General features: G+C 37.1%; 1 protein-coding gene across 5 annotated transcripts in view; it reads left to right on the top strand.

Moving 5' to 3' along the window:
• Window positions 1-18,912, top strand: part of VAV3 (vav guanine nucleotide exchange factor 3) — a 178,920-nt gene extending 160,008 nt beyond the window's left edge. For 4 of the 5 annotated variants that reach the window (XM_021404474.1, XM_021404475.1, XM_021404472.1 and 1 more), the window contains exons 25-27: window positions 4,234-4,363; window positions 14,482-14,633; window positions 16,375-18,912. In XM_021404474.1, the coding sequence (XP_021260149.1) occupies window positions 4,234-4,363; window positions 14,482-14,633; window positions 16,375-16,416 (324 nt within the window). In that variant the 3' untranslated portion in view covers window positions 16,417-18,912. Of the gene's footprint in view, window positions 1-4,233; window positions 4,364-14,481; window positions 14,634-16,374 lie in introns of those variants that run through there. The other variant, XM_021404473.1, reaches the window with a different exon arrangement.

Genomic DNA, 19,172 nt, shown 5'->3' with positions numbered 1-19,172 from the left:
TTGGATTTTATTTTACACAGCAGTGATCCTCATAAATAGCTAGGTGAAGACTCCTTGCCCCCATCCCGCCACGTGGACAGAATTGCAGAATGATGGTTATTGATACCTGGATTCAGAGGGAGATTGGTATGAGTTAGAGCTGCGTCAGAGAGTGCAGAAAAGCTCAGGAGAGTAGGTTTTACTAGTCATGGTGAACCAGACTGAGAGCCAAGAAATGGATCTAGAGAATGAGGCTGTCTGAACCGCTGATAGGCTGGTAATCTGTATTGGAATAGTCATCTGGGGACAGTATCAGTCTAAATTCAAGCAATTCTGTGACTACTTCAGATTTACACTGTAGCACCATACTGCTCACTAACAAACTATAAGGGGCTCTCTCACTGACTTTTAGTCCAACTGTCAGAATGGTTCTTAGAAGTTAAGAATATGGCATTACAACTGTCCAGATCTGTGCGTGTTCAGTGCTATGTCAGAATCATCTTGTAATGAGAAGAAATAAGTTCTGAACTTTAATTTGAAAAATTTCTTGATAGCTCATTTTTCTCAGACAAGACTCATAAATACAAGGTCTCTGAATATATTACTGTAGTGCATTTTTAAAAAAAAATACTGCTTAGGCATTTTCTGATGGTACTGTTAAAAGAAACTCATTCACAGTATTGCTTTTAGTGCAGTCAAATGGATTACACGTACACTGCAGCCTTCCTGCGTGCCTCTCCAAATACACTAGAACTGTAACTAAAAATAAAAGTCAATGCAACACAAAAGTGGGGAGACAAGTTTTAAAACTAGGAGGCCTTGGAAATAATATGCTTATTAGAATGCGAAGAACATAAAATTCCTGATGAAAAATGCACCGACCTCTTTCCATACTCTGATGTCTTCATTTGGCATGTAATATTAAAGAAGTGTTTAATGTTAGGGCTTTGGACTCTGAGATCTTACCATTGATAGCAGCAGAAAAATCATGGCATTTCTCAAATGTATGGAGGTAGTTACTTAGTCTGCTAACATACAAAAGTTACCTGGAAACTGATCAAAACATATGAGCACTCTCAAATCTTGATAAAGCACGTGAGCTGGAGTCACGGCCAGCCAGATAGTCTTATGGCAGTGATGCAGTTTTTTGCACAGGTGCAGATTTCATCAGGATCAGGGAGATAAGTATAGCGCACAATCGCTAGTAAGGCAACAAAAAGAATGTGCATCAAAGAATTGAGAAGATAACATAAATTTCCTGTGTTTACACTGGAGGCTCTTAGGCCTCCTTGCTAACATTCAGTTAGAAATAAATTTTAGGGTATTATGAAGGATGCCCTTGAGGGTTACATGGACAAGTGATAGTGTAAGAACTGCTTGCATGTGCTTTGAAACATCTACTTTATTCTGGATAGACACAAGAGGAAAAAGTAATTGAATCTGGGAGAGTAACCACAGTAGTCAGAGTAGAACTGGGAGAAGAAGAGGCAAAGCCAGCAGCTATGGAAACCTAAAGTAGTGATCTGCACTGACAGTGTATTCTGTATTGCTTTGGAATTAACAAAGTATGGAATCACAGAATGGCTTAGGTTGACGATGACCTTAAGAATCATCCAGTTCCAGCTCACCTGTTTTAGGCAGGTTTGCCAACCACTAAATCAGGCACTAGATTAATTTGCCAAGGGCCCCATCGAACCTGACCTTCAGTACTTCCAGAGGAGGAGCATCCACAGCCTCTCTGGGCAGCCAGTTACCCTCTGAGTAAAAATGTATTCAGAACATCTAACCTAGATCTCCCTTCATTTAGTTCACTTGTCCTATCATTATCAGACCGTTTTAAAAAGTCAGTCCCTCTCCTGCTTGCAAGGTTCCTGTGAGTACAGGAAGGCTGCAATGAGAGCCTTCTCTTCTCCAAGCTAAACGAGCCCACCCCCCTCAACCTTTCTTCACAGGAGAGGTGCTCCAGCCCTCTGAGCATCTTCACGGCCCTCCTCTGGCCATACTCCAACAGCTCCCCATCCTTCTTGTGCTGGGTGCCCCAGGCTTGGATGCAGTACTCCAGATGGGGCCTGACCAGGGCAGAGCAGCGGGGAATGATCGCTTCCCTCTCTCTGCTGGCTACCCTCTTTGGATGCAGCCCAGGATGCAGATTACTTTCTGGGATGCAAGAGCACACTACTGGCTCATGTCCAGCTTTTCATCCATCAGGACCCCCAAGTTCTAGTATAATGGCTCTTGTTCATAGTTGACGTAGTGCATGTGAAAAACTTTCACAGAAGTTACTAAAACATGTAAAGGACGCTGCAGGGCAATGAAAGGTGAGGTCAGAGGCTGTTGTGGATTACAGAAATGGGGCAGACTTCTGAGAAGCCCATCCATACTGACAGGGGGAGTGTCTACTTACCTGTTTCTAAGTTTTCGACTACAATTTGTGTAACGAATATTTTGGAGGCCAGTTGTTTTTTGGCCGTTTTCATGGAAGAGTAGTATTAAAAGCAAAGATTTCAAAAGCGTCTGAATCCTCGTGACCCAATGTAATTTTTTTCTTAGTGTGTAAACGTTTTACTTATTTTGCCAGTGAATAAAATCTGTCTAGTTGATATTGTTGCTATCTTTACCAGTCCACCTAATTCTTAGGCTTCTGGTGCAAAAAATGTAACAGAATAAGTTTCATTGTAATTATTTTTGCATTTGTCTGGGAATCCTGCTCTGAATGCTGCTTGCTTACAAATCACTGTTTCTGTTGCCTTGGTAATTTGAATGATACGTGAAAGAAAATTTATTTGCAGACAGCGTAGCTTGCCTGCTGCGCTAATGTCAGATAACAAAGCCTGAAGAGTTCTTATTCTCCTGTCCTTCCTGCTTACTTGTAGTGTCTGGCAGTCTGTGATGATGAACTGTTAAGAGCAGGTGTAGATTTTTCATAGCTTTAGACTCTCCCTTATAAACAGTGTACAAGAGCTTGCAGCATGGAAAGTGAAGTGCTCCAGAGTTCGCCTCAGAAGATAAGCTTTGGACAGTTACCAGAAATGTGATGTATGCCTTAGATCTTGGGCTAAATCACTTGGGAGTCATTTTGTTGGCTGGAGTTAATAATTATCACTGAAGGTTTTATTTTATTTTCCTTTTTTTAACTAGAAGGAAATAATTGAACATGGTTTTATTTCCTTATTTTAACCTATGCTTGGCTTGGTCAACTCTTGTTTTTGGGAATCAGGATGTAACTAAGTAGAATGGGATGACTGAGTAGGTACAGGAAGGAGGGAAGGATTTACACTAAATGCTTTACTTCGATTGCATTTCTGAAAAGTGAAATCCCACAGTTGAAGTATCATGAATCAAATGAAATATGTTTGCTTATAATTGCCTGGTGACTTTTAATCTTATTCCAGGCTCTGTGTATGAACTGCAAGGTATCATCACTATTAGAACGGATTCAAAGCTAAGAGACAGTGACACGGGTTGAAGATATCAAAGGAAGAGTATGAGTTGTCCGTATTTGGATACGGACTGTCTTCTTTAGAATAGAAATTTAAGTAATTTATCTCCTTGGTTACGTAAACTATTTTAGCCAGTTTAATGAATACAGAAAGAATTGCAGAAATTTTTTGGATTGGGCCCAAGGAGTATGTGAACTGCTGGATTTTTTGTTTTAATCTGTTGTTCGCTATTGAGAAGGAAAAAAACAACAGATTTTAATGGCAAAGCCTTGAAATTTTTACATGGTCCATTCATCTGCTCAGTAACATTTCTGTTATTTTATATGCGATGCTTATACGCTTAGTTGAGGTCTGTGTGCTTATAAATTCATTAGTCAATGAGCATCACTTATCACTGCAGAAGAAATTTGAGAAAACGAAGGCAGTTACTGCTATAATCTTAATGAACAGCTAACCTTGCCTTCTGCCTGACTTCAGAATAGCAAATACGTGCTCAGCTTGCTTCAATGGAGCAGTAAGTGTGGACTCTGAGAATAAAGTTGTGTTTAAAAAAAAAAAAAATAGGCACACATATAATTTTTATGAAAAATTAGATTTCATTTTGTAAATGTTTTGTACTTCAGGGCAAGGGTTAAATAACACAGGTTGCAATATAAAAGCAATTATTATTTATTAGGCTACTTGATTTCTTAATGTACGTGCTCTGTTGGATCGTACCAGTAACCTTATTTTATAAACTGTCATTGACTATACACCAGAATCATGAAAAGGATGTGATTTCAATTTCCGATGACAGTGTTTTCCTTTCTGCAAGGAACTTGTAGATTACTATAAGCACCACTCTCTCAAAGAAGGCTTTCGAAGTCTGGATACTACACTTCAATTTCCATACAAAGAATCTGAAAACTCAGTGGGACAAAGGAGTAACAGAGCAGGTGGCAACTGTGAGTATTACAAATTTATGTACTATTTTCTTCACGTGTATCAAAAGGGCTTTAGCTAGATTTTTTTTTGAAGCTAAGCAGATTCAGATCTGTCAGGAGGTTTATAAACATGTCTAGCAAGTTTGTCTTGCTGCCAAACTTAAAATCTTGATATTCAAAAATCTATTAGGAATGCTGGTGAGAGGTTGAATTGCATCCTCCCTATTTTTTTGGATATTTGCATGCATACAGCTAAAGCGCTAATAAGTGTCTGTGACAATTTGTAATCCTTGCAAAGGGATTTAAGTAAATCAGTCTTGCAGTCTGGCTGTGTGAACTAGGATCTCAATCACACCACATGAATTTCTCAGATAAACCCAATGCTATTACTTTACTGTATCATAATTATTTTTATGCTTTGCTTTTAACCTTAGGTGTTTATTCAGTGCCTGTATGCTTCTAAAAGTAAATGAATTACTGTGTGCAATGTAAATAGCAGTTGAAAAGTTTTGAAGTTTAGAACTAATCTCAGGATATTTAAAATTAAGATGGTGTCCCTTTTTTTTTTTTTAATCCTATTAGAACTTAAATGGAAACTAGCATGATTTTTAGAATTCTAATGATAAAAATTACCACATGGCCCATCTCTCAAAAATATATAACGTTTCTGTCAAGGAGCAAATATTAGATTTGCCATTCTGTGAACAATGGCTGATAATAACAGGAAAATAAAAATTAATGGCTTTTAACTTTTTGAAGACTCCCATGAAAGTCCATAGAGTCCAGTCTAGTCTTTGTGATGATGAAGCTGGTGGACCTATTTTCATCTGCTGTGTTTGTGAGCGTCTGTTTCTTTGCTTGTCTCTCTCTGTTCCATAATATTTCAATAACTTCGGAGACTTTCTTCCTCTCCTAATTATAATGAAGATAATTTAGAATACATTATTGTAAGGAACTAGTGTATCTCTGTGCATTTTCTTTACTATGTCCAAATTTGTCTTTATTCCTTTTGTTTCCGTTTTCTTTCAGTGCTTCTCAGGAGCTCTGTCTGTTCTGTCTGTGTTGTGCTGTGTCTCAGTGCATCTCTGTTCCTGGTGAATTTCTGTCCTGTTTTTTCTTCTCCTTTTAGCTCGTGATCTCCCTTTGCTTTTCTATTGTCATATCCTGTGCTTTTCTTCATCCTTTGCCTCTTCATAGCATTGAGGCTTTAATTATTTAGACAGCACGCCTTGCTTAGTTTTCTTTGCTTTTGTTTTGGTTATTATTGGTTGTAAGCAGACGCACTTTGTTCTCTTCCTTTTCTTAGACCAGTTGAGATATAGCTGTGCTGTCCACCAACTTACTACTGTGCAACAGCATTAACTCAATCACTTCATGCTTCACAGGATGCAAGAAACATGAATGGGGGATGCTCTCATTTTAGTGAAGGGGGTGAAAAAGTGCATCTCATGTTACATAGTACACTGGTGGCAACTGACAGGTTTTCTTTCAAGCCAAACTGATTTAAAAAAGTCTCAATACTCAGACTTGGGTGAAACCTAATAGATATCCGCAATTCTGCTCCTACCTAGGTTGACTCTGGATGACACTTTAATTAATAGATGTGACAATTTTCTTCTGAAGTGTCAGCATGCCCCTCAGAGGGTTTTTGTTCTTTTTGAAGCAAAATTTCCCTAACTAGCAGTCTGCCTGTGAGTCATGCTGTTCAGTTTTACATCTGTCCTGGTTAATTTTTACCAAGTTGATGTTAGAGTAACCATATTGCTAGGATGAGAGAACCCTGTGGGACTGAAGTTGAAAAGAAGTTTCTAAATTTTGGTCTGAACTTCTGGTTAAGGAAAGAAACAAGTAAGTCAGGGGGCAGCAGTTGCAATTTTGGTTTCAAAAATTTTGGTTTCGTTTCAGCCCTTGCTGTGAACCTCCACATAGATGGTTTCTTTGACCTCTTCCTACCTAATCTGAATGCAAAAAACCCACCCCCAACCCTAGTTGTTGAAAGGGAGCCAACCAAGTCTGCTGCATTGAAAGGTGGGCACCTGCCCATTTTTTCAGCTCTGTAATTACTCAATATTGTATTCACCACATTTTATTAAGCGTGAGGTTGAAGCTAGTGAGTGCAATAGACTTTGGTGATTTGTAGCTGAATTCAGGTGGATTTTAGGTTTCAACTTGATATTTTTCACTATACTATTTGTGTGACTAAGGGATCTGGATTCCTTTAATGAGGATATCTTTTGAAAAGGCATCAGCTTATTATTTGTTCTAAGCAGCTGGTTTTTAGCAAATATAGTTGACAGGATAAGTGGGAAAAAGTTTCTGAAAAACATCAGATGAACAACTGAAGACTTGGGGAAAGTTGTGTCATTTCTTGCTAACAGAGTCTTTGAGCTGTTTTGAAGTTGAATGGCAATACCAAATTAACTTTGCTTTCTAGAACACTGTGAGAAAGGATTATATTCTTTTTTTGTAATTGTCGTGTTTTCATTTACTCACTGAAGGAAAGAAAATCATGTGGCATTTCAGTTTTTTTTTTAAATTATTGACATGAATCTTAGCAAATCACTTTCTAATATCTTATATTTTCAGGGAATGTACTTTTCCTTCCAGTAATTGCTATTTTTTTTAGAACAAGATCGTCATTTTCTGGAGACAGTTAATTTTGCTTCCCACTTCAATTAGGAATTCTCATGGTCTTAGACAAATCACTCACTCTTTTTTGATACTTAACGCACACTTTTAATGTGATTGTATAAACTGTTAGTAGTTTAGTTTTCCCAGTGTGGAAAGTAACTGAGATGACTTTTGGGGAAATGGTTCATTTGTTCTTAATTTTTCAGTTTCAGGGTTTTTTAGACATAGGATGATCGAATTGTGTCTTCCTACAGAGAAAAATGATAACTCTTATACTAGGTTTGAAGAGTGATTGACCATTTAATGAATTAGAAGTAAAAATTGAATTAGTTCACATTCTTCTGCAAAATAGTTCTTGGCAATTTGTTCAAATCCACTGATGCTTTGCACAGTCGTATGGAGAAATCTGATTTTTTTGTGAAACATAGATTTTAATGTACCTAAAACGTGAGGCCAAACATTATCTGACTTTTTTCACTTTTAGATTAGGAATAGGTACGTTATCAGATCACTCTGCTGCTCTATGTGTTAACTGTTGATAAAGTAAAATAAAGCAAGTGTCGTTTCAGCCATTCACAAACAAAAGAATCTAGCCTTTCTTTTACAGGACATCACCAAAGGCTATCTGTAGAAATCTGATAGGATTTCCTTGCCCATACGGGTTTATCACAAAATAAAACCTCCAGTTATATCAGATGAAGAATTCTCATGTTATGAGATATATGAACAGGACGGGAAGAGACCAGCTACCCCTTGTGTAGCACTTGAAGTGTATTTATTCCTGCGTGCTACTTTCGCTCACTATCATTGCAATTCTTCAGCTATAAGGGCAGTTAATTATCCCTGAGAATGGACACACTAATTCATTAGAAGGCATTGCCTTTTCGGTTTGGGTGACATTTGCACACAGAACTATCACCTGGTGTTGCTGGCTCCTGTAGTCAGATAAATTCACGCATTATCAGATAATCCATTCAGTTTTAGAAGCAGGGAGAGGATCATCGCTGTGAAGGAACAGAGGGCAGGTTTTAGTGTGTGAGAGTCTGTTACTTTTGTATTACTATTGTACTGACTCCTACATTATATATGTGAGAGTACTGTATCACCTGCGTTAATTTTATTTATGCAGGCTGTTTCACTGTCATAAATGCATTTATTCTCATCCAGGTAAGATGCACAAAACCATATCATTACCTCCACTATGGATTCTGTCTATTCCTTGCATAAAATAGTTCTAGTCTTTGTTCCTGCAAATAACCATTTTGAAGCCAAATGATTGTATTTCTTCTGCAGTCACAAGAATAAATTCAGAGAAACAGCTTCATGTGATGAGTATAAGCCTGCTACATTTTTAAGGAACAGTATTGTTTAATAACTATAGGTATTATTGGGTATGATTTAAAGGCTAGAATATTTATCTAAATGAGAATGGACTTTAGCTTTCCAAGTGCACAGCAGGGAGCAATTGTCTCAACTTAATTAGAATTTGTGTGTTATGTAAAGATGAAAATGTGTTCATTGCTTCTTCCGAAGAGTGACAAAATGTGAGAATGTGACAACAAAATGTAGCTCCACTTAAAGATGTTTTAGTGCATTTTATCTAATTTTGCATTTTTAAATGTGGTAACAGATTATCCTAAGTTAGTTGGCAGTAGAGCAAATGCATCTGTGGTCTTTCACCTGAGTCAGAGGAATCCCCTGTTGCAGGGATTAGGATGGTGTGCGGGTTCTGCCTACTTGAAATTTACACTTCTTTTTTTTTTGCCTGAGGATTTTTTCTCGAGTCAGGGAAAACTCCGATGATGAGAAATACTGTTTGATCCTTAGACAGTGCAGGTTAGCTGTGGAATTCCTACTGATGTTAATGATTATCAGGGCAAAATGCATACTTTTCCCCATGCATATTATGAGATCCCATTTCAGCTGGTATTTAGACTGTATTCCTAATTGAGGGCATGTGACTGTAGTCTTCCTGAGCTCAAGAGGAATTCTTATGTATGCATGAGTTCCTGCTTTTGCACTGTTATTGAGGCACGCGAAATTAAAAAGAAAAAAATCTGAAAATATTTGCAAGAGTCTGCAGTTTTAATTTGCTTCTCTTATTCTTTGAAAAATGCAATTGTTAAAAATTAAATCATAGGTTAAGATTTTCTAGTTATTACAGTCAATTTCCTTCCAGACATCCTTAGTAGGGAACCTTAGTTTCCTTATTATCAATGAATTATATAGTTAAAAAACTATTATTTAAATCTTGTGCCAATATTTCAATGTACTTTTGCTTTTCTCTTTTTCTCTTTCTTTCTCTAAGCCCCCTCTTTGTTCTGTGGGTTTTCTTTTGTAACTCCTCCAGACTTCAGCTTTGTTCCCCCTTCCTCCACTCCTTTCTGGTCAGGTACTGCTTTACTGCTTTTATATTCTAAATTTGTTTCTGTTTGTTTCTGTGTGTCAAATGAGGGAAGGGACGAATCTCATACTTCAGTTCTTCACAGAGTCCAAAAGAGGAGTTTCTGCATGTTATTCCTGAAGCGTAACAAGAATCAAACTCTTAAACTTCTGAAAAAGTATATATTTACAAAAAAGGAGTTTGAAAGGAGCTGTTACAAAGCTCATTACCTGCACCATATTCGATTGGTGATAAATTGACGATTAAATTGCTATGTAGCTGTGACATCTGTGTATTTTAATGTCCTTGTTCAAATACACAAATTAATTTTCAGCATTTGTAGATAAATAATATATTCGTCCCATCCCTGCCGCAAACTATACGGCAGAAACGTCTTAGAATACAGTAGTAGTTTTGTAGAAAATTGCTTGTTTTTTTTATTTTTAAGTTCTGCATTAACGTGGTCAATTAATTTTACCCATCTTTTTCCAAATATTTTCTTTATTCTCATTTAAACTTCTCTGGCTTTAATAAATGGAAACATTTAAAATTGAGATTGCGTAAAATGCTTGTAGTTGTAGTAGTGTTAGTCTCACTTAGTGCACCAGTACAGTTGTGACTTGTTCTGGTCTCTGAGACATAGTTTTCAAAGAAGTGAACTGCACAGCTGGATAATTCGAAAGGTATTTTGCTAGTGGCCTCTGAGGAGCATAAAGGAGGAGTTCTGCTAGTAACTTGTTGGTTAATCTCCACGTACATGGGATGTGCAAATCAGGACTGAGGCTGGCTCTTTCCAGGGGAAAGGGAGGTACCTAACATGCAGGAACCAAAGATCTGAATAGGCAATATGTTTTATTTTTGTCCAACAAAGATAGTGTAGTTTCTTAATGCTCTGGGATGGATTCTGAAGGCTTTCCATAGCTCCTAGAAGAGAACCCTGTAGGCTGGAGCTCAAGAGTAGAATGGTTAGTACACTGTGCTGAGAGTGCCTCCAGTGAGCCCTCCCTTGATTCATACTAGGATCTTCAATCGCAGTGTTCTTCACTGCTCTTAAAATGTTTTGGCCCTCAGTAGTCGTGAATTGATTTCTTCCATTCTTGTCTCCTTACATATGAATTTTTTGGAGGGCATATACTAACTCCTTTTCAGTAGTCACAGTACTCTTAGAGAATCTGAGCTTTAAGACACTCTTTCAGTTAGCGTTTATTTATGTGAAAGGACCCATCTGTTCTGACCTAGCTGTTTGCCCTGTGATCATGACATTCAGCTGGAATGTCTGAGGTTCCTGATTCTGATTTTAATCAGTAAAGCCAAAGGCAATAAATTTTGGTACTCTATTGTAGGTGACTACTGTGAGCATGTGACATTCACCTTTAGAGTGAGGATAAAAGATGATCTATCTTTTGTTCAGTTGCATGGTACTTAGTCTTAAAGGCATTTTACTGAAACTGGTGTCTGCGTTCCATGGTGTATGGGAAGTCGTGAAGTGGCCTGCAGTGACAGACCAATCATCGAGACTTAAAGTTACTTTGAGCCTATCCCACCTTCTTGTCTATTCCCACATGTGCTTTCAACAAATGATAATTATCCTCTTTTTTTTCCTGTGGAAAAACTGCTTTATTGGAAAATTTAACTAAAAATAAGTGACGATTCAGTCTTGCGTATCGCAATATGTTCTGTAATTTTTTATACTAGTATAAATAAAATGCTGAGTGGTCATTCTTAAATTAAGCTTATGTACCTGTTTGAGTGGTATTTCGTATTGTGATCTGACTACAATACTTTGTATGTTCTTAGTAATAACATATTTTCAAAATACACAAACAGTTCGCTTACGTTAAGTGCACAAATACTTATTTCATAATATTACAGATATTTTCTTTTTTCAAAATGAATCTTCAGAAGTAGCTTACTTCGGCTGATGTGTGGAAGCTGGTAACAAAAAAAGAATGAAGCCAGCTATTGAGCACTACCAGAGGTGCTGCACATGCTTGGAAACAGCGCAAGGAAATGTACACTGCTTTGAGTATGGCAAGTAATATGCAAGAGCAACGCGTAGGGAATATGGCTGCTGGATTAGTAGGAGGCCGTACCACAGGGAGAAAGAAACAACTGCTCACAGCTTTTATGACGATACATTGATCCTTGTGGAATTTAAGCACAGGCAGAAATATGAGCTGGACTTGTTTGCTGTAATCCCACAGAGCCTCTTCTGTTTCCGTCTCAGTTACTTCAACGTTGGACCAAGATAGTATTGAAATTCATTTGCAGCATGTCTATCTCATTGTCAGTGAGAAATTTTTCCAATATACTCTAGTGTGAACTGAAGCTGACTACAGTTCCCTGTCTTCTCTTCCAGTTTGTAGAAGGGAACGCTAAGTTAAGGAAAACGGTATTTTTCTCATTCACACACGTGCCTTTAATTTGCTTAGCTCAGCTTTCAGACTGTATTTCCTATTCACCCTTGCATTATCTCCCTCTTTAATGTACAAGGTATTTTTTTATTACTGCTTCCTTGATAGCTTTGATTTTGTATTTTCGCTGTTTTTCTCTAATTTCTCATTCATGTTCTCCTGTAGGACGCTTTCTTCCCTTTAATCTCTGCTGCCAATTCCTTTCTCTCTCCTTTCTTATTCTCCCTGTAGCCATCATTTTTCTCTGTTTCACACAGTGTTCCTTCTCCCTTTGCTCTGTAAAGATGTCCTTTCCACATGCTGTCTTTCCTCAAGATTCATTTAGTTCAGAACAGCTTGGATTGAGACTTCAGAGCTGACAGTCTCTATACAAGTTGTTTTTGTGACTCTCACCAGAAAATAGGGTTAACATTTTTTCCAGATTAGCACCAGATAGTTTTCTTGTATTGCTTGACTCATCTGGCTTACTTGTTTATATTTCCCTCCATAAGCACATTTTATTTGAAAATGTAAGTGTTGATTTCGAAATTAGTCTAGAATCTCCTCCTTTCTGCCTCAAGATTTTCGAGATGTATCCTTTATGATTTCTCTTGCTTATATCTACTTTTCCTCACAACTTGAAAAACAATAAGAAGTCCTGCTCCTTTTTCCTCAGATCTGTCCTTCTTTCTTTTTCTGTCATAATTTTCCCTCAGTGTTTTCTCCCTTATTCTTCCATGCGTTTCTTCCCTTCCTAATTGTCTCCTTCCTTGTTTTCCCAAAGTCACTTATCTTTACCTCGTATTGTCTTCTTTCTTCCCTGTTTGCCTCCTTTTTAGAATGTATAGTGATACCATGCTCCCCAGAATCACTCCCTGCAACGCTTCCCCACATCTGCCCATGGTATTGCTGCACATTTATAAATGGTTACTGACTCTACAATCAATAACTGCTTTCTTTTTTTCTCCCTCCAAAATGATTTCTGCCCATGCTGTGCTTTTTCCCTGCAAAATTGATTGCTGAAATCCTGATGAGGTATAGGACATAATATTGATGTCAGAGTCTAAACAAGTAGTGACTACAGATGACTTGCTTACAGGGGAAAAAGTAATATACGGCCTAGATTTTTACAACATATTCATATTGTAAACACAAGCAATAACTTGAGATGCTAATTCTTTTTTTATTTTATCTTGTATATTCTGTATCAAGCATCTGATAAGCGTATTCCAAATATGCAATCTGAAATGTTGGACTAAATTTTAATCATATGATATAAAAGAAGGTATAGTCTATTCCTAGAACAGCCTTCAAGCATTTTGTTTTTCAAGATATATGTAATTATAATTTAAATATAGCATTTGTTGTTATAGAGGGGTCAGGAAGATTCCTAAATGTAAGCAGGTATGGAACTGTCAAGATTTTCTAGCTCACAGGCTATGTATTGTGTTTCTGATTTTAAAAAAAGGCAATTTGCTATGAACATTTAATATTACTTTGTCAAAAGCATTACAAAAACTAGAATCTAAGTGGTGTTTCTGAGGTGAAAAAAGGTGAATTACAGTGTATGAAGTTACCCTCATGACTATATGATGAATTATTTTCAGAAGGAAGCTGGCTTGTGCTCATAAATAAATTCTACCTAAAATGATTTACATTGGAAAACAATTGCAAAAGAAAATAACCTGCATTTAAAACAAACAAACAAACAAAAAAGTAAAGCTTTGGCAACATATTCAAACTTGAAAATGCAGGAGGAGTAGATGTTTCTTCTAAACTGAAGGCCTTCATCGAGAAATGAAGCCATGCCCAATTTGTCTCACTGGACGAGGTTTATTTTGCAAGTAAAGATGTTCTACTTTGTAGTGAGGTAAAGATTTGGGGGAGAGAAAGTTGTTTCTCAGATGAGACTTTTTCTACGTTTGTTATTTATTTTAAGATATTCTGTTACTCTTTCAGCGGCTGAAAATATCTGTGCTTGACATTGGCAAAATTCCTACGTACTGATGTAGGTTACATCTTTTAGGTATTAATTTCACTGAAATCCAGGAAAAAATTTAGTAGGCATTTTTTTCTTTGCTGAAAGATTTGTAGAACAGCTTCATTAGTGATTTTACAGAGTAAAGTCCTGAAAACAGTGATATTACATCAGCCAGTGCTTGTGCAAATTGTCAACAAATGCTCTATACAAATTTGCTGTAGAAACTTAAATTTTTTGCCTAAGCTGATGTTAGCTTCTGACTTTATGTGCATTAATATTTAACCTGGGAGTAGTTTCTGGGAAGAACAGTACCTAGTTCTGTTTGTTTTGCTTCATTAGAGGTGTAAACATAAATCAACTGTGAATGCTAATAATTCTTTTGGAAAGAAACTAGTGACCTGTAAATTATGTTGATGCATGTAACTGGCAGCAAGCTTGATTATGAAGCACAGAAAATACAGTAGTTTAAAATGTATTTAGCAATTTGTGGAGCGAAGACTAGGTTTTTCATAGTTATCTGATTTGGTATTTTTTTCTAAAAAAACTACTATGAGTCACGTAATCTCTTCAACTTTTCACTATTCACCTACAATTAAACTTAATAAATCTCATGCGCAGATGCTTTCACATTTGCGTCAAGTTGATGCCACTGTATGTTGTCGTGAAATCATCTTATATTTTACAGTAATGCAGTCTACCTTTAGTTCCTGTCAATTAACAAACTCTTATATCAACTTCTGTTTCATTTCAGTGCTAAGTCCAAAGGTGATAGGCATTGCCATCGCAAGGTATGACTTCTGTGCAAGAGACATGAGAGAGCTGTCCTTATTGAAAGGCGACATTGTTAAAATTTATACGAAGATGAGTGCGAATGGCTGGTGGAGAGGTGAAGTAAATGGAAGGGTATGTTTTTTTTCTCTCATTGTGAAAGACTTTGTTAAAAAAAAAAAAAATAACACAAAACCAGCAACAACCGAAAAAAAAACAAGAAAAGAAGTGTTCCTACATCATGAGCCTTTTTTGTATATTTAAGTTCACAAGATGCAACACATTTTCAGATCTATTGCTGGGTAGCTTTTCTCAGCACCTAAATTGTTTTTTTTTTTAATGCCCCCTCCTAGGCTGCATACTTAGACAAGATTGTATGGGTGGAAAATAACCAGGATTAATAGTAGAGCTGTAGTTGAACATTCTTGAACTGTGTTGCACGCATACAGATTTGGGGGTGGGACCCGGGACCTCAGGATCTGGTTGAGTTCCTGGTGCTGGAAATCTAGTTTGCAGATTGGCACAGAATGATTTCCACCTCTCTGCCAGACTACAGTGCTGTGGAATGAGCCATGTTTTTCTTAGGCGGCTTCTGCTTCCGCTTTTGATTTCTAAAAAAATGGGGTTGAGATTAAGTGCCATGTGCATTTATGCTACTTCATCATTTAGCAGTAATTTTTACAGTGTCGCTTCACACTGTACTCTCTGACTTGGATGGCTTTGAATTCATGGAAATATTAGTTCTGAGCTATAAAGACTATACTGTTTCAATCTTAGTGTATGACTCCTTGATGCAGATTAGTCTGGAGTACTTGCTGCTTCAGTTTCCATGTTTCAAGGGCTGAGATGCAGGGTCAAAGAGGACCTTGTTTCTCTCCTGTGAGTGAACTGGAGGAAAGTGAACTGGGTGGAAACTGGAAATGTTAGTTGGAAGTCTGGTTGAAGTAGATGAGGGAGGATATAACCAGATGTAGTGCCTTACCCAATTTGGAGAACTTTTTGTGGCAGACATCCTTTACATATTGAAAAATTTACCATCTCATTCCAGTGTAGCTACACACTTCCTAAAGAACCTGTTATCAACTAGCATTCTTTCTGGTAGTTTTCACTGCCTGGACTTGAGATCATAACTTAAGATACTACTGTTTATGCAATCACTTCTTCCATTCATGTTTGAGGATTGGTTTTGAGGTCTTTCATCAATGTTAAATTGACTTAAATTGACTAAGGTATAAATGAAAAACTGAAGTGAATGGGTAAGACAGTAATAAATATGACATTGCTTCCCTATATGTCTAATACAGTTGTTATTTGACACATCATTAATTTCAGAATGGAGATAACGGTATAAGTTCTGAAGTATAAAACACTGGTCTCTGACGTCCTGTTCTGTCTCATTTAAAAGTCCTGTTGTCAGCAGTGAGATATAACTGCAATGGAGTCAGTCACTTTTTAGTTTGAAAGAGGATTCTCTGGACACAGCTGAAGCCTGTGAAATATTTAACTGCCCATTCAAAAGACAGCAGCATCTTGTAGTAAAAACTACTGAAAAAACCCAACTTCCGCTCCAGCTTTTTTTCTAAATGCACAGACATCCAATGTGGGTAAAAGTTCCTTTGGATTTATTTTTTTTCAATTTTTATTTAAAGGTTGGGGCTTTAGTCTCTAAATCATTGTATCTGTAAGTTATCTGTAAGTTACTCTAATTATTTACTTATTTCTAAAGTTATTAACTTAACCGGGGCAGATCAGACAAGTTTATCTCTGTAATAGTGTTCTTAGTTATTAAAGAGACCCATCCTTGTTTTTACCTAGTTTGGCCATTTTAAAAATGTATTATTTTGTTCTGTTTTTTTTTTTTTTTTTTCCTTTTTAGGTGGGCTGGTTTCCATCTACTTATGTTGAAGAAGATGAATGAATTAAAAACTTTTCTCTGCTGACCAGCAGTTTCAGGGATTGTAGAATTTAATAACTTCAAGCATTAATGGTCTAGTTAAGTACTTACGCAGCAGCATTTTGTCTATCTGAACCTCCTAGTCTTAATATTGGAATTTATAAAGAACTTTGTGCTAACAGATTATTACCTTGCCCAGAGCTGTGCAAGAAACAACCTGCCACTTTGCCGTCACTGGGGATCAGTACAAAGTCCAGCACTCAACTTACCAGAAGGTTTCAGGAAAATGAATTTCTTTACTCTGTTTTTCGTTTTTTCACCCTGTAGTACACCATGAATAGTAGCTATGGCTGAATGTTTAATAAGTCTGTTTTCTTCTAGCTAACATCTGCAATGGTACGAGGAGATGAAGGCTTATTATTCCTTATCGCTGTATGCAGAAAACGTAGTTCAGTCATTCAGGTGGGCATAAAGTGTAGTCAGTAGACTTCTCAAAACATCATACTACCTTACTTATCACCTTGTAAACAGTTTTACACTAAAAAAAAATCATTCTGAAGTAAACATAAATGTAGTAAACATGAGTAGCATTCATGCATATGTAATTAGTTAACTGAGTTCTTTGAGGTTCTATCTAAATCTTCTAACAATTTGTTTAAAGAGCATTTATAAAAAGTTTGGTGACATGATATTGCTTGAGAAATCATCTGCAAAGTGGAATTCTGGGTTCTTTCTTTGTCTGCTCAGCTTTATTAATTTAGCAACTGGTCATAGAAGTAAAACCTGAGGGTAATTAAGGCAAGATTCATTTTAAAATTTCAAGCATTAGCATTAAATAAATATTGCAGTGCTATTGTGGAGTAGGATATACCGATGCAGGATGATTTCATTTCTTGAGAACAAAATTGTATACCTTAATCTCTCAGATGATTCATATGAACTTTTTGACGCTTCCAACCATAAGCTGTTTTTCCTGGGTAGACAGGAGCTTCTGTTCCTACTTAGATCACCTTTTGTGCTCTTAGAAGTTAATGCAGAAGGAACTTGCAGAGTTCTGCATGCCTGTTCCCCTCTTGTTTCCTGGGATGTTAATGGCAAAGCAGTGAAAGATCTTGTTGCAGTGTTATGAATATCCTCAAGTAGCAATGGAACCAGATTATTTAGCTTGAAAGATCAGTTCTCAAAGTGGCATCTGCCCCTTGGGTGAGGCAGTGTTTTAAGGAGTTTATGGAGTGTCAGAAGTGCTTTAAGTTAAAAGAAATATGGATGATGCCTTCAGATTTACAGTTTGTAATATTTAGATAATTTCTAACTCATCTTGAAAACTTCAGAGAAAGTGGAGCTCCTAAATGCATTTTCTTCCAGGGTAACGCTGTTCAAGAAAGTTAATTCATTGTATCCCATGTCCTTTGTTTTTCCTTGTCCCTTTTTCATGCAAACATCTTGCAGGTAGTGTGCATAGAGATGCTGCATGATGTAACACTTCAATTTTTCCCCCTCTACAAGCAGCAGTCCACTGTCCATCCACAGAGCACAATCTATGGTAGTACCTATTTCAGACTTCTTAGCTACCCCTAGTGTTCTTTGCTTCTTCCTGGCCTCCTGGCCATCGTGAAGAACCAAGCACAGCACAGAAGATCACCGTGATGCCCCTCCTCTCTGCAGCCATCCTGTCCATCTGTTACACCTAGCACGTGCTGTTATGTGACCAGGTAAAAGTGAGGATCTCCTAATTAGAAATCCTCCACTTGTCCGATTCAGCCTTGCAGATGAAACTCTGCTGATGTTCTTAACTTTTCAAGGATTTACCTCAAAATTATGTGAACTGTGATTATGTTAAGTACATTGCTTGCTGGAACAATTCAGAGTGTTTGTAAATATGTACATTATGCATAAAACATTTTGTAAATGACCTGTACAGCACTGTAGACTGGGATATACTGTCTTTGACCATGTTTTGCCATGCAGTTTTACTGTCTATTGTGAGCCTGATCCTGTACTCTGTACGTAGACGAAGTTGATTTGCAGTTTTGCCCCCTCAAGGGGTAGAGAAATGGGCTATAGGCCTGTGAAGTGTTTAGTGCTTTGCTGTCATACGGTTCTGAGAAGAAGCAGTTTAATTCAATGAGTTAAGAAATGCATCAGTCATTTTGGACAGCTTGGATTTAGAATCATTTTGAGTACTCTCTCCATCCTAAAATTGCTGTAAAGCCTTTAAGCAACTCCTGAATCCGGTAATCAGCCTTTGAGAAGAATGAAAGCCATAGATAAACCTACTTTTGTGGCATAAATCTACATGTTATTGTCTATGTTTAATGCCCTGTATTAATTGAGTTAATGCTGCATCTTAAACTATATTTTCAGTACCAAAGACTTCTAGATATTCTGGAGTGTTTATTTCATGTGCTTCTTTTGCTTGTATGGAGGTTTTGTTGTCATCCAATGCTGGTGTTACAGTACTTTAATTTGTAATATTTTGTAAATATGTTAAATATAATAAACTGGTCAATTTGTTTTTGAGTATGTGTCAAAACTGTGTAGCTGACTAGTATGAAGGTTGTGCTCCATTTGCCTCACAGTCTTCTCATTGTGAGCAGAAGTTGATAATGTTCTGTTTTGGTTTCCCAGATCTGTATAATCTTTGTTTAGCTGTGAGACTGAGCTGTCAATGTAAATGGGTTGTTAGAGGTTTCTGAGAGCTTTTTATAGCTGGAATAATTTGTCTTCTGCCACATCCAGACAAGTAGTGTTTTTTGTTTCTGTTTTAACTGTAGAGAGAA

The sequence above is a fragment of the Numida meleagris genome, chromosome 7 (genome assembly GCF_002078875.1).
Source record: "Numida meleagris isolate 19003 breed g44 Domestic line chromosome 7, NumMel1.0, whole genome shotgun sequence".
Classification (NCBI taxonomy): domain Eukaryota; kingdom Metazoa; phylum Chordata; class Aves; order Galliformes; family Numididae; genus Numida; species Numida meleagris.
Note: the sequence above shows the minus strand (reverse complement) of the source record. Positions and strands in the feature narration are given on the sequence as shown.